The sequence below is a fragment of the Perissodus microlepis genome, chromosome 15 (assembly GCF_051167445.1).
Source record: "Perissodus microlepis isolate ML-2025 ecotype Zambia chromosome 15, ASM5116744v1, whole genome shotgun sequence".
NCBI lineage: Eukaryota > Metazoa > Chordata > Actinopteri > Cichliformes > Cichlidae > Perissodus > Perissodus microlepis.
The window spans coordinates 38,453,594-38,470,342 of NC_140475.1; the positions used below are offsets into that span (position 1 = coordinate 38,453,594).

Sequence of the window (16,749 nt, forward strand, 5' to 3'; positions counted from 1 at the left end):
CCATTGGTGTAAATGTTGCTTTAACTGCACAACTAATTATTGCTGCAGACAGAGCACAGACATCCCATAGGCAAAGCCCTTCCAGACCCCGTCTATCCTCAAACACACTGCAAAAAATGTTAAGGAATTTAAGCTCAACTCCACCCATTAAACCCAGGTCCTATCCTGACACCGAGCCTTTACTGGAAATGACTTGTAATCATGTACTTTAAAAAAAAGTGCATGATTACAAAACGTATTTAAAGGTCACACAACCTAAAGTTACATTAAAAAAACTACAGAGAGACTTTTTAACTCTGCATATTTTATCTTCTGCCAGCGTTTTGTAGCTTGCACATGTATCTAAATTACGCTGATTCAAAATGTCACCATGCATGTATTTTTTAATTATTGTTTTTAGTACTAATGCTGATAGACGAGATAATCAGGGTTCTGTTCACTGAATTTTTCAGAATTATGCAAATAAATAAAAGACATCTAATCAAAAGGTATTTCCACTTGTCATTAAAATGTCGTGTTTGTTCACAGAGAGGTGAAAATGCACTTTTTTTCCTTTTACGAATAAAAGAAACACAAATGATCCAGTTGAGATCAGCAGATATGAACTTTGTTGGTACGTCAGTGTTTTTTCTGGGCTCCTATGAGTCAGTGGTCGTCTCAAGGGCAAGAGAGCGCATTCAGAAAGTCTAAAAATGTGCAGAACTCATTCAGTAATAACTGTAATAAGAAGGAAGTGTATTGCCGTCCACAGGGACATTTATTTCCTGCATTTGACCCGGCCTAACGCCTGAAAACTAGCTTCCAAGTATAATGCAGATATAAACAGTGCCTTGTTTCAGTCGGCTGGAGACGTTGGAGTAAACACGTAACCTCGACACATAAAAGCCATGCTTGAGCCATAGACTGTATATTAAAGATGGACACTGCCACTATAACTTCACCCACTGATTTGCGAAGCTTTAAACGTCCACATTTCACATACAGTCTGTGGTTTAAACCCGGGACCCTCTCACTAAGAAGCCACGATGCTTATTACTGAGCCCATGTGCGGTCTTCATTTGGCTTTAGATATCTCTAAGCTTTGAATAAAAACAGGCCCTCTGAATGTGATGGACATTTTTCCCTCTTTTTTCAGATGTTTTAATGAGAAGATCTCCAGTCAAAAATGTAAAAAAGAAATGATTATTTCCACAGTTTTTCAGTCTGGTTTCAGATCATTTCCAGCACACACAGTCTTCACAAAGTCTACAACCTCTTTCCTGCATTTCAAAGTGAGAAATAAAACTTTGATATTTGAGCTTTAATTGTTTGCTGTTCTGCTGAACAAAATGAAATGCACTCAATTCAAATTTAATTTCACGATGTCAAATTTTAAAAGCTTCACTCATAACATAGACATGTGAGACATGTGAGAGATGCTTTTGAGCGAAATCACACACACTAAATAAACCTGATGTGCTGGCCATAGCAGGTTATTAGAGTTCTGCTCCCTTCCACCATTGAAGCCACAGACATCACAATCTGCACCTCCTCCTCTAATTCTGAGCCTCAAGTGTTTTCATTAGAATAACACAACTAACATAATTTGCATTAAGTGGTTTTCAAGCAGGCACTAAATGGAGAAAGCTGCTGTGTCTGATTTTTTGTGCATGGTAGTAATGAATAAATACACCACCAGTCTGCAGTTTGGCCTCTCCTGCTAAACGCACACACATCTTCTTGAGGGGTATGTTGCATATGTTCTATAAAATGACAGCGTGTGACCTGCTGCTCTGTATCACACAAATGCAGACAGGTAATGAGCAGTGAAGGTGTGAGACAAGGAGGTGTTGCACATCCAAACACTTCAGACAGGGAGCTTTGAGGCCAGCTCACGCGTCGTACCTCAAAGCGCTGGGAGCTGACTTTCTTTCCCTTTTTCATCCAGGTAATGCGAGGCTTGGGCTCACCGACCGCCTGGCATACGAACGACGCCACTCCTCCCGAAATCCCCGTTTGATCCTCGGGGGACTTGATGAAGCTGGGCGTGCCTAAGGGAAAGAAACGGAGATGAGGGCAGGAAGAGAGCAAAACCAGAATCAGATGAAGAGCCCTGACAGAGAAACATCTCTGTACTTGCTTTAAGTCCTGCAATAACAATATGCTCTTTCAAAAGCTGTTTCATGCCTGTAGCCACACCCAGCCGTAAAAACAGCCCAGCACCATCCTTTCCCTGAAAATATGCAACATCCGTCAGTCTTATTAGTAGCGGCAGAGAGCAGGCAGATGTGAACGGACAGATGGAAACCTTGAAAAATCTGCTTTGAATGCATGAATAAACATGACTCATAAAGCAGCCCTGTGACCATAATACTGTACATCACCAACATGAAAGGCTGAAACAAGTGTTGTGCATGGATAATAGTGCAGCTCAGGAGATCATTTTTAAAATTCATGTCATGGTCTCACATGTTAACCATACACACTGGTGGTTTGGACCACTAGTGGAGTTATGATGCAATGTTTAAATGAGCACTGCACCTGGTTCTCAACTAGCAACTTCATAAAAATACAATGAGAAATGTAGCAATATATGTATATATGTATAAAACCTGGAGAAGAAGGCTTACCAATGTAAGCAAAGCAAGACAATTCTACATGGCGCTGTCCAAGAACCACAGAGTGAATATAGATATAGAACTTCAAAGGATATTCGCGTGTAAAACTGCACAGTAAATAAAGCTGAGATTTAAAGCAGTCTGAAGATTTACAATTAAAAACACACAAGTTACCAAGTGCCACAGACTTTGTATCGCATCTGTTAACATGTTGCTGCAAATTGATTCAGAGCATTTAACATAGCACTTCAGAGGGTCATTAATATGGACAAAAAAAATCATTGGACATCCTCTTCCCTCCCTGAAGGACCTCTACAGCACTCGCTGTCTCAAGAGGGCGCGCAGCATCCTGCAGGACTGCACACACCCAGGACACCGGCTCTTTAAGCTGCTGCCGTCTGGCAGGAGGTTCACCCTGCCGAGGTCCCGGACAAACAGACTCAAGGACAGCTTTTACAACAGGGCAACAGCCCTAATCAGTGCTAGCAGCTGACCTGATTGGCTACCTGCCTGGACTTTTGGGGGGGTAACAACAATAACAATAATAATATTTATATTTGCAACAAGGCACAATAGTTATAATAATGTGCAATAATAATAATGTGCAATACACATACACTTATTCTTCTTTTTATACTTAATTTAAGTTACTGTGTCGTTCGCAGTGCCGACGTCGGACAGTTTTCCAATTTCATTGCACTATTGTACTCTGTATGACTGCAATGACAATAAAGAGATATCTTATCTGATGACATGACCACAGCCCTCAGCAGGATAAACATGATTGTGAGACTTTCTGAGAACATCGAGACGACGTGTTCCAAATAGTCGTTCTAAAGATATGATAAACTGACACGAACGTCACTGCTTAATTACTATCATCACACAAAAGACATCCTAATACTGCTTCTACTTTGGTTTTATTTTGTTTTATTTTCTCATGTGTTTTACCTTTTTCAAAATTATTCCTCAATCAGAGACCGGATGCATCTCCTGGTAGTTGTGACATATCTGATGGTATTATGACTAAAGAAATATCCCTCCATAGTTACAAATGTTTACTGAACAAATCCGAGTTATAAACAGTCATTTGATGTCTTTTGGACAGCTGAGCTAGTTATAACTCGTGAAATGAAGCCGGAGTTTTGATTACATTTGTAGGGGTTTGTTTTATCTTCAAGGTTTAGGGTTTGAAATAAAACAATAAAGCTACATCAGAAACAGACACAATACAGAGAGCCTAACATTTCCAGGAGCTTTGAAGAACATGTTCAGGAATGAATGACATCTTAATCATTCACTGTGTAAACTAAAACCATTACAACAATGTTATATGTCTGTGCTGGGGGCAGCTCTCTGGTACCACTAAAGATTATTTTTAAATGATTATTTAAGCAGGGATCTGTCACAGCAGTGTGTATGGTTTGTCTGACTGTGATGTAAAATCAACATTTATGAGACACAATCAAATCACTGTTTGTGCATATTTGTCATTTGTTGTATGACAACAGAAACTGAGTGATGATTACATGAGAGCAGCCAAACTGTGTGTTTGCATCCGTGTGTGTGGTCCTAACACATTTAAGCTCAGTCTACAACCGAGATGCTAAAAGAAAATCTTGGTGCCAGAACAGAGTCGCAGAACAGAGCTGCAAATATGGAACCAACGCCTGCGTTAGTTCACGCAGGCCAAGAAGTCGAGCTCAAGCCAAGCATTTCAGTGCTGATGGGCTTAGCTACAAATCGAATTGGCTAATCTTATATACGGCTTGCTATAAGATTAGCTAGCTTGCTTTAGCCTGCCCATAGTTCCTCTGTGTCTGCAAGCCACTTTGCAACCCAACTCCAGCCCAGTTCCTCCTTTTTACATCATATCTGACTTACATCTGTTTACTGTGTGCTCTGTTCTGAACAGAGGTATTGCTGCTGCCTTCCCTGCCTCAGTCTTATGTACATATATGCACAAGGAAGAAGGGGAAGAACCAAAGTATAAGTTACTCCAGATGGACATAACCGTCTACTTTTGATTGACGTGTAGACGGGGGCGATCGTGGCTCAAAGAGTTGGCAGTTCGTCTTGTAACCGGAAGGTTGCCGGTTCGAGCCCCGGCTCGGACAGTCTCGGTCCTTGTGTCCTGCCGCCTACTGGTGTTGGCCAGAGGGGCCGATGGCGCGATATGGCAGCCTCGCTTCTGTCAGTCTGCCCCAGGGCAGCTGTGGCTACAACTGTAGCTGCCTCCACCAGTGTGTGAATGAATAGTGGCATTGTAAAGCGCTTTGAGGGCCCTGAAAAGCGCTATATAAATGCAATCCATTATTATTATTATAAAGTGATCCTGACCCAGGGACAGACTGTCTCTTTGAACTACGTGTAGTATTTATGCACCAGTGTCAGTGCAGTGATTTGTAGAAAAAGCCTGGTGTCCATATTTCCAGTTTTTCATGTAGAAGTTTTCCTCTAATTTGGTGTGAAACTTGTTTTGGCAATGTGACAGCTTGCTGTTCTCTTACTGCTGTGTTAAGTTACTGCTGACGCAAATCCAGCACGTCCTGCTGCTTCTGCATCACATTAAAAAAAACTGCAAGTGACAAACCAGTCAAGCCACCGTGAGCTGAAGAAGCCTGCAGGTGACAGGCACTTGACTGTGACCAGCACACCTCCATCACACCATCAAGGTGAGCAGGTTTACCTTCCTGTCCAGGCTAATGCAGTGGAAGAATACACAGTCCACCTGCTGCTTACAACACACAATTTCTGCATTGCTCAGCTTGACTAATCGCCGTCTGATTAAAGAAAAACTCTAAAGGTTTCCAGGCAATTTAATCATTTAATCATCTTGTTAAACTAATTGCATTTAGTGCAGTTGTGTTACTACATTAACTTTTAGGAAATGCTGATAACATTTATGATAAATTGTTTTTCTCTTAAGATAATATCACAGAATCTAAATTCATTTTAACACAAAGCCGCGTCTTGAAAAAGATAATTGATGTGGTGGAACAAGCTAGTCATGTGTGATGTTATTAATATTTCTAGCATTGGTGTGGCGAGTCTCTGAGCCTCCGCTCATGTGTTGAATTCTTGTTAAAAAGAACACCCAGTCCTGTTAGCGCTCCATGGTAACACTAACAAAGACCGGCTCTCCTCCTGAGACAGGCTGCTGTGAATGTGGAGACTTTGACTAATGATTAAATATTCCTTGTTGGAGATCCTCACCTCAGAGGCCTCACCTTTGTTCCCACAGAACGAATCTTAATGTTGCTGTTTTCCTTTGGAGGTAGAAGCGGCTTCTTTATTGCCGGGTCAGTGTGTAAAGACGGCTGAGACAGGTGGAAGATACTTGAAGTGTTGGTGTTATAAAGCATCAAAGTCTTGTCATTCTCCATGGCTTCCTTCCCTGCGTCATCGCTGCTCCCGATTCCCCCCTGTCAGCATGTCTCCTCCAATAACACTTTGTTTCTCTGATGTAACTTTGAAAAGCAGCAGAAATCAAAGATCATTCTTCTCGCAGGCTGCTGTCTGCCTGACTTCTGCTTGTGTGGTTAGTGGTTCATGGCTCCTTTCTATACAAAACCCTGTGATATGTATACTTTCAGATTTTGTGCTACAGCACCCGAACTCACAAATACGTGAGTCCTGTGATTCAGCTATAAACACAAAGAAACATTAGGTACTTTCAGACCTTTTAACCTTTTTTTCTGTCTGCACTGCAAAAAGTGATGACCACTGTATTTCCTTAGGCTGTGCACAGATATTGGCATCAATGTCGTCACCAGAGAAAATGAAGAGTTGATTCAGTAATTTACAGCCATGAGAGGCAAATTAACTATTAGTAATGCAAAGGGGGTAGGTTCAACTTTTGCTAAATTTAAGGCAAAGAAACTGTCGATTTTTTACATGTGATGGTTTGAGAGGCACCTACGTAATCAGATGTCTACTAGCTTCATCTGTGGATGGGCCTTTAGAGCTACAGTGCTTCCTCGCTGTAACGCGGTTCACCTTTCGCTGTTTCGCTGATTTTTTTGGTGCAATTTTGCATGTTTTTTTTGTTTTTGTTTTTTTCACAGTGCATTGTGTTCTGCGTCCTGATTGGCTATAGACCATTGTCAATCAATCTCATGCCATGTCTCCCGTACAGTACAAAATGCTTTCAGCTCGTCAACTTTACATAAATCTTCGATGGCTACCAGTGTGACTCTGAAGTGCTGCACTGTATGTTTGTTTTCTCCCCAACAAACACAACACTGACAGGCCTGATAGGTCACAGGCATAGATACCACCCATATGGAAAAGATATATATAAATCTTATAAAGTTTTTATCTGTCTTGTATGAAACTTTTATGAAAAGCATACAAGAGTGAAAACACATATAAGATCCCTTTAAAAATTATATAATGAAACTTGTATGTTCTGGATACTTACTAACAAAATATATGAAAGTAATGAGAAAGTGGCCACTTTCATGAGTAAATCATATATGTTTTTACTATTTCTTTTCCATATGGGCAGTAACAAGGCTGCCCATATGGAAAAGAAATACAATACAAAAGATAGGTGCATGTAGTATATCAGTCATTTCAGTCATCATGTCTAAAACGTGCACAGCTTACCCTGTTCCATTTCTACCCCATCAAAATTCAACCACTGTGCTAATAATTATGTTATACAGACGTTTCTCACGTGGGGCCATATGAACATAACTGCCTGTCTTATTGGACATGATATAAAAGGCAGTCACAAAGAAAAAAGTGTATTTTCCAAATGGTTATCAAGCGATTTCTTGGGTGTAGCAGGTTGTCTGTGAAGGTTCTCAGTCATCCAGGTCATCGTAGTCAAAGGAGCTTGCAAAGAAAAGCGTCTGGACTTCTTTAAGTTACTTGAAGACGTTTCACCTCTCATCCGAGAAGCTTCTTCAGTTCTAAGGTCAAATGGTGTAGCAGGTTGAAATCAGTCGTGAAGAGTGTTGCACCACAGTCATTCTTATAATTGCTTTGCTCACTGGGAGATTGCTGTGGTTGCCTGTAGTTGAAGGCAGCCACTCGTGTTAAAACGTTAAAAGAACAATTTTGCTAATTGGAAATGGAGACCATTCACCTTCAAAGTGAAAGCTGTGCCTTGGTGTTACAGCACATTTCAAAATTCACAAAGGTTTTTGCAGCTGGTTGAGGAAGGCAATTTTTTTCCTAGGAAGCTATGATTGAAGAGCATCACTGAAAGCTCTGTAGGCCTGAGTGACTGGGCTACAGCAATCTACAACTACTCTCCAGTTGGTCAGGGAATACACATTTGATAAATAGAAATACACTTTTTAAATGTAAGTAAAAGCAGTGTGTATAGCATACAGAGCATGGAGTGTTGAAGAATCCAAATTAAGTCCTGAGATAAAAAATGCTGATGTTTGGAAATCTGATGCAAAACCCTCATTTGTTCACGACTGTGTTTCATCACCTTCATAAAGGTCTTTTGTTTAAATCCTTTCCTTTGACCCCCTTCTAGGTTTCCACTTTAAAAAATGCAGTAAATGTAGCTGCGTTTCATACAGTGTTGGTGCTGACACACAAATGCTGATACATTTATTAGAAACATCGAGCACGGAATAAAAGCCGTCTATCTTCTCTGGATGCAGCTGTGTGATGGCAGCACAGGCACCTTTATGAATCAAAATGAAATTGTCTTCACACAACATTTCTATGATTTATTTTGAAACTTCCATTCACATGTACAATACACTCTGTAATGTGATGTATGTGCTGCAGCTACGAGTCGGAGCTGCTTCTGCGTGTCCGCTCATGCAACAGCCTCAGCCGAGGAGCCCGTACCATCAATCAGCAGTCAACACACTTCACAGCACCGTGACAGCAACATTTTCAGAGTGGCAGGCTGCAAGGAGAAATGTGAATGTTTCAAGCAGGGGTTAAATCCTTTTTCTTCCCCAGCAGGGAGCCACGGAGAGCCTTTTGCAGGCGAGGCGAGACATTTTAACAGCAACTTTTAGCAGCTGATAAGTTCAACGTGACTCAAAACCCACTTGTACAGTTGGATCCAACAGTTTGTCCTTAAGAACATTTCTTGTAACAGAAATTGTACATCAGATTGATATAAGGTCCCGATGATGGTCAGTGTTCAGCAGGGAAATACTTTCACTGCATTATGCAAAAACGTGTTGGCAGAATGAAAGAATCAAGTCTGCACAGAGTTTCATCTCAGGAGCCAAAGTGGGCGGGGAAGAAGTGGGCGGATCAGACCATTATTAAGATATTTATTTCCCATGGCTGTTGATCATTGACCCAAGGCCTAACACTCCAAATATAAAACATGCGTGTGCCCTCTCCTCTTTTCTCTGGCAGCTGTCGGTTGCCTTGAACTCCCATTATTCTCTGACCCGTGTTTGCAGCTGTTTCTTGGCCTTATTTTCTTAGAAATATGCCTGTTTGACATCTTTAACAGGCATCTATGATGGAGAGGAAAACAGTTAAATACTCTGTGTGTGATACATAAGCATGCAGTTATCTGTTCATCGTGAACTCATTTGCTTTCCTATTGTAATTTTTACTGTAGGGAATTAATAGTAAGATACAGATTATTGGGCAGCGCGGTGGTTTGCACTGTTGCCTCACAGCAAGAAGGTCCTGAGTTCAATTCCACCATCAGGCCGGGGTCTTTCTGTGCTTCCTCCCACAGTCCAAAGACATGCACTTAGTGGGGATAGGTTAATTGGAAACACTAAATTGCCCATAGGTGTGAATATGAGCGCGAATGGTTGTCTCAGTATGTGTGTTATCCCTGCGACAGACTGGCAACCTGTCCAGGGTGCCCCCCGCCTCTCGCCCTAAGACAGCTGGGATAGGCTCCAGCACCCCCACAACCCTGGAAAGCGTCTAGTGTCTACTACGCTTGTGTGGTATCATTTTGTGGCAAAACATTTACAATTTCCCATTGTGGTAATCGTCAGCGCCATCACCTCCTCAGCTGATGTGTTGGAGCACAAGCCACCAGTGGACAGTTTGTAAAGTCAGTAGCTGAGCTCAGTTAATAATAATAATAATAATGTACACTTTATTGATCCCGTGGGGAAATTACTTTCTCTGCATTTGACCCATTCACTCAGTGAAGCCACTAAGCAGGTTCCCCTGAGCAAAGGACGGTACCTCGCTCAGGGGAACCTCAGGGTAGCCCTTCAGTGGATTCAAACCCCCGACCTTCCGATCATGGGGCCACCACTCTACCTACTGCGCTGCGGTGAATTTAAGTGGAAGTTTTACTCGTAACATTAAAAATCCTTCTTAGCTGTGAGTTGTTGAAGACTCGTGTTAACACTTTTAAAAATATATGATGCTAATTAAAAAATAGAGACCTTCAAAGTTGAAGCTGTGCCTTAGTATTACAATGTTTAATTTGATTTTCTATATCAATGTGTTGCTTTTACCCAATCTCATATTTCACAATGCTGCTATAAAAATTCAAGAAGAATCGAGCTGGTGTCTGCTGGCGTGTTTAGGCTCATGATGGTTTTACATATCAGGGGACTGCATATAAATAACATGCCACTGGGTACGTCTCAAGTGTCATGTCTGTGCATTCAAGCTTTTGGTCTAAAATTACAGCATCAGATTAGACACACCTACGGTAAGGGTGATGTTCATGGAGCAAATGAGATGTGGAGGCCAACACCCTTAATTTTTGCTGCGTTGTTGTTACCAGCATGGAAGGAACATTTAAAGTGGTGTATCATTACACGGGGAGAGTTTTCATTTGTTACAGGTGCAGTCACGGGACATAGCAGTTACCTGCTTCGTGACTAATTTCTTGTAAAAAATGTTCGTGGATCAAGTTGCCATTAAAAGTTGCTGTATTTTGAGCCACCTCTGCATCAGCGGTGAGGATTTTGCATGTATTTTGTGGGCAGGTAGTTGCTCAGATAGTCAGTTCATGTCATCTGGAGGAGGTAGGAGATATGCTGACACACAAACAATTTACTGACATTTACTGACACATGCAAAGAAGAAAACAACAACAACAAAAAAATCCAGCACCCTTAGAGCAAGCTGAAAGTCTCCAAACAGAAACAGATATAGCCTGACTATAATAGGTTTAGCATGTGCTAAATGCCAACTCCTCCCTGCTCATTTAGCGGCTGATCTTTGAATAAAGCCAATCTCACAGAGGACATGCATGGCTGGAGCCACAGAGGAGAGGCTGCTTTGCAAGAGGGAGGCAGTGTAAAGCAGCAGCCCACAGGAGACACAAGCTGCCTCTCCACTCAGGCTTTTTATGGGAATTATTCTGTATAGAAATGCTACAGGGAGAAGAGCTTCTCTTTTTCACAGGAAAAAAAAGGTCAGCGAACGCTTTGTGGCATGTGCTCCATGCAACTTTCCTCATGTATTAGACTTTTTATGGGGATGTTTGAGCATACTGCAACACAAATCTGATTCCTCTAAATCCCCTGGTTGCTCGGTCGATGCTAGCTCCCACATGGTGCGCATGAGCACTGAAGCTTGCTTTACCAATGCAGAAGGCATTTATATCAAGAGTTGTCTGGACAATAAACTGAATTCAAAAACAAATGCTCTACTTTGGCCCCACAATCTAAAACCTATATGTTTGATTAGTGGACGACACCAAATTGGTTGAATGTGAGAGTGAATGGCTGTCCTGTTTTCTGCATTAGCCCTGAAACTGTTTGGCAACCTGTCAAGGTGTATCTTGATTCTCACCTAAGGAAACAACTCAATTTGGTTGCCATATTTGTGTCATACCTGCCTCTGCAAACCACACTCAGTAGATGCTTCTCATTATGCAAACTTATGCTTCCTCACATGCTCCTGTTACTGAGGAATCTGCCATCATGCAGGTTTTCAATCCCTTAGCAGCCCCTTGAGGTGATGAGGAGCAAGGTGGCTTATAGAAGAGGTCTTTGCCACCTTATGTGTCTTCCATCACTTTCCCCCTCTCCAGTATCAGTGCTTTAAGGAGATAAGATGCAAGGAAGAGAAATGTTGAGGGAAGCAACAAGATATGCTAGCATAATGAAAAAGCTCTCCTTTACTCATACTGCATTCACTCCCTCCTCAAATAGTTGGATTTTTCAAGTGGGGAAGTCGGTTCACTGACTTTGTTGTGTTCGTGTGCTGCCAAGATCGAATGTAAAAGCAAACGTGGACATTACAAAGACAATGTGTTGTATGTTACTCCTCAGAGTATTTAAAACACACTTTGCCAACTGCTCTCAGCATACATATAATTAGGGCTGCTCGATTATGGCAAAAATGATAATCACGATTATTTTCACTGAAATTGAGATCTCGATTATTTGACGATATTTATTTAACAATAACAATGTGTTGAATAATGACTTTAAAGATGGTCAAAAAATAATATAAAATAGTGCAAATACTGATAACAGTGCAAGTGTTTGCAATATAAAAAATAAATGAAAAATGTAAACATCCATGTTTAGTGAACTTTGCAGTGTTGCTCTGTGGTGCAGCTACGACACCGTAGCAACGTTTACACACTATGTCTACTTGATCCACGTCTGACTCGAACCCATGTGGGACGGAGAGATTTGGCAGGTCTTTCCTCCCCACTGCTGTCAGACTCCACAATAAAGACTTTAACTGATCAAACACACACATCCACACATGTGCAATAACACTAAGTACAATAATCTTTTCTGGCATCGTTGTATTTTTACTCAGTTGTATATAGCATTTGTATTCTATTTTTATCTTATTTATTTTATTTTATTCTACTGTATATAGTATTTTATTTTATTCTATTCTGTACAGTTGTGTACTGTATTTATTCTTATTGTATCCTAATTTTTGCCTCATAACTTTTGCACTGTCCACTTCCTGCTGTGACAAAACAAATTTCCCACGTGTGGGACTAATAAAGGTTATCTTATCTTATCTTATCTTATAATGTTTCCACACCACTGAAGTTTTTTTACCTCTCTTTTCAACCAACGGCAGTCACTCTCCTCTCCAAATAACTTCTGCTTAGCTTCCCGAGCTCCCTCGGGTCCTCTTAATCAGCGGTCCCCAACCCCCGGGCCTCGGACCGGTACCGGTCCGTGAGTCGTTTAGTACCGGGCCGCGAGAGTTGAGGCTCAGGTGTGAAATGTATAGTTTTCAGGGTTTTTATCGGTTTTCAGCGTTATTTTGTTATCGTTTTTATCGTTTACTCGGTTTTCCTGGGTCTTTTCATGTGTGTTATGAATAAATCTTCTTTTTTTCGGTACTACTTTTATTTTGTTGTATTTATCCGAGACACCTTAAAGGCCGGTCCATGTAAATATTGTCGGGCATAAACCGGTCCGTGGCGCAAAAAAGGTTGGAGACCGCTGCTCTTAATTGTTGTGACACGTGTTCGAAATGCAGAGAGGTGCGCTCGATTTGCCACACGGAGCAGCGCGAGAGTAAAGCACGAGGGAGGGGCTAATAATCGGCTCAGTCATTTTTAATGATCGTTGAAAGCCCAGATCGTAATCGTGATTAAAATTCGATTAATTGAGCAGCCCTAAATATAATCACTTTACTTGATTTGTTACCAGGATGACTGCTACAAACTAATCTGGGTCATTTTGCATGGAGGACAGCTAATGGTTACAAATTAAAGCCACACTAAATAAATTAGTAATAAATATTATTAAATAAATGTAAACAAATTGCATTTGCAATACAAAAATTCACACGAGTCGCAAAGTTCTTCTAATTAAAAAAAAAGTTTTTGCAGTTCATGTATCAAACCTTCGGTTATTTCTTTTTCTGGCTCGAGCAGCTTTTGTGTGCATTTGACCAATAAGTAATGTATTGCTTCCAAGAACACATGAATGCACAATAACCTGCCGTCTTCTCCAGTGAGTTCTCTCTCCTGTATCTGTGATTGCATGAGTGGAAGTAGGTGCACTGGAGTCAGAACAGAGCCGTGCCAGGTGCATCGCTGTGCTGTTATCAAGCCCTGAAAAAACAATCAGCTCTTCCACTGCTGCTTCTGCCTCAGCCAGCGTTCGCTTCGAGCTTTTCTGTAAATTGAGTTTCATCTTCAGCCTGTTGCCTGCATCCTGACCCTCGCCCCTTTTCCCCATTGTTCAGTCTGCTCTGTCCACACGGCCTCTCAGTGTCCTCCTGGTACTGTGTTCCTGCTCTGCATCAGAAGTCTCTGGCATCTCACCAGTAATCTTCAAAGCCTAGCACAGCACCATCACATCAATATTTTTCCCCTATAACCCGACTCCTACATGTCTGCGTGCCACAACAGTTACTGGTTGTGAATCTTTGCAGGGTCATCAGCACATGAGCGTCTCATTTGAGTTGGACTCACGCTTGTCAACATTGGCTGCATTTGATCCTGTTCAGTGAAATTATATTCTCATCTATTATTATGACTATTCTGCAGATTAAACCAGATGTAACAGTTGAGTTGGTTCCACATCCGTGTGTTATTTCTCCAGCAGGTCTTCGTTACATGTTTTTCTAAAGAGAGGGAGCCATCTTCTTTGGCTTCCTTGCAGAAATTTCCTCTCACCGTGCCGCTGCCAAATCCAGCAAGACATGTCTCTGTGCCCATTACAGACTCTCAGGAACAACTTGAGCCATATGCTGAGAGGCTCGCTGCAGCCAAACTGAAATCACACATGAAACCGTATTCTGCATACAGAAACACAATTAAGAGGCAATTTTGAGTTGGGAATCAATAAATGGACTGGAGACAGCCCAGTTTGTCCTCATTAATAATGCACTTTAATTCCTTTAAACTTGTTCTACATGTGTTTATTGAGAACGATTGCATTTTGCTACATCCAGACAAACCGTGTAAGTGGTTTCCATTATAATATGTACGAGTGCAGAAATGAAGAAGGCCAGTGTTTGAATCGGTGTAATTCTTCAGGAAATTGTTAATATTAGGCAATATTTCACAATAGGACGAAAAATTCCTTAGAGGGCAGATCCTGAGCTAAAGTAACACTGACAAAACATAAGGGACAATGTTTTCAGTTAGAGGTCAGATAATGAGCGCCACCTACGCGTGGCAAATCTGGGAAAGGGAAGAGTTGTAGAGTTGCATTGGTGATACTGTGATTTTCTATGGTGAATATCAAGCTCGACTTCATGGACAGGCAGGAGAGGAATCGTCCAAGAGAAACGTATCACATCTTTTAAGAAGTCTCACCAGGCACTAGCAAGGGAGTCTCGCTGTTACGAGGGATCAGAGGACTCCTATAAGGGGCTTCTGCTGTGGACCTTGAAAAAGTGGGACTCAAACCAGAAACAAAGAACATTTGCTTTCAAAATAAAAGTTGTGCCTTACCTCCAAATCCAGTACATTTTATACTATTGTCAACTATCACAACTATCTACTACCAGTCAAACCAGCTGCAAAGAGATTTTCACCAAATGGTTGGGGAATACATACTCTTACATAGCAACAGGCGGTTACCACGAAGCCACTGACCAATCTGCCAGCAACCACTCGCCAACATGCTGGGGAACATACATGTTTCCTTTGCCAGATAGTCATGGGTCGGTTTCTAGGCCTGTGTCCTGAGGCTGTATTCATTTGACCCTGCATCATCCATCCATCCATCCATCCATCCATCCATCCATCAATCCCCTTCTGCTTATCCTTTTTCATCATCTATATCCAAAATGTCACACAAGTTAACATCAAGTAATTAGCAACGTACTGTAATCCTGAGGGCAGGGGTACAGGACGTCCTGCCCTCTCTGTCATTATGTTGACTCTTTTGACTATAGTTTCTTGCCTTTTCTGCTGCCTCCCCCTAAATCCTGCCCTTATCTGCCGCTGCTCCTGATTGGACGGGTGTCCCAGTCCCAGCTCCAATCAAGCTCCATCATCAATCACACCTCCTACTTTAAACGGTAGCAAAGCAGTTAGTCGGGGCTGCTTTTGCTGCCATACCTCTCACTACTGTGCTCGTAGCTACTCACAAGTAAGACTGTATCTGCATGAGCCTGTTTGAGTGGTACTTTAGTTTTGTGTGCCTTTAATCATACACACCTGTGGGTTGTTCTTAGTGATTTGCTGTATTGTTTGGGGGTATTAGTGTCTGTTTTAGCTGCTCTACATTTCCTGTGTACCTGCAGACTGGGCCAGGGATTAGTTTTCACATCCACATCAGGCTCATGCATGCAGATGTGTTTTGGTTTTCTTGTTTTGGAAACTCACTTCACTGTATGGATGTAATTTCCATGCTTTGCAGAGCATGTGGGCCAAACTGGACCCTGTGGCCCAAGTCTGTGAAGCACCTTTGAGAAATGTTAGTGTTCTTATGAACTTTTTTAAATACAAGGCTTATTTTAAACCCAGACTGGTCACTTAATCATGTATCCAGAGTTTTACACATGTGCATATGTGAATCCCAGCAGGTCATAATCTCTCTCTCAGACAAGCCTTGATATCCAACTTCCTGCAGGCTGGTGAATAATTGGTGGAATAAAGTGCATTGGTTATGAGCTCATCTCTTCATGGGTGGTTTTTGCTCCGAGGAGCAGAGCGTTTTCTCCACTCAATTACTCTGGTAAACGATGCCACTGTAAACAGGAGACGGTGCTTTTAACACATTCTGTTGAGGCCTGTGGCATCACATACCTCCTCCACTCTGACAGGCTCCCTGACACCAGCCAGCAAATCCTTCCACTCAGCAGAGTATGCTGCCTACGTGCCACAGTAACTGCCGTGTACATCTGTGAAAAACCAGTATGGGGTGACAAGGTTTCACTGTGACTGGCATGGAGAGAGACTTTAAACCAAAGCGCCTGTAAAACAACACTCTCTCCCTCATGCAGAGTAAAGCGCAGTGAAAATGCTGAAATTTTTTAAGCACAATTTCTACTGCTGCCATTTGACTGAACCACATTAAACACCATCATGACGATTTTGGATCGTCAGAACTAATAAAGTTGACAATAATTAATGAAAAAAGTCACTCGCAGTTTCTTATGTGAAGTTCTTACGCCATTGACATGTGTTTCTTTAGTACTAGTTATTAGGTAATTAGCTACTTAAGATGGTCAGCTGTCTCAGTCGAACTTTCTGTCCTTTACAATTTGTGCATGTGTTATTAAAAATATATATAATTTGTTACATTGTGCTATCCTAGTTAAAAATAACTATGAACATATA

The 16,749-nt window shown here is 41.6% G+C and overlaps 1 protein-coding gene across 24 annotated transcripts in view; it reads right to left on the bottom strand.

Annotated features, from left to right (window-relative positions):
• The window catches only part of ptprfa (protein tyrosine phosphatase receptor type Fa), a 350,902-nt gene that overhangs the window by 220,594 nt on the left and 113,559 nt on the right, over positions 1-16,749 (bottom strand). For all 24 annotated transcript variants that reach the window (XM_084953588.1, XM_084953601.1, XM_084953608.1 and 21 more), the window contains one exon: positions 1,885-2,030. In XM_084953588.1, coding sequence (XP_084809714.1) covers positions 1,885-2,030 — 146 coding nt within the window. The remainder of the gene's footprint in view (positions 1-1,884; positions 2,031-16,749) is intronic.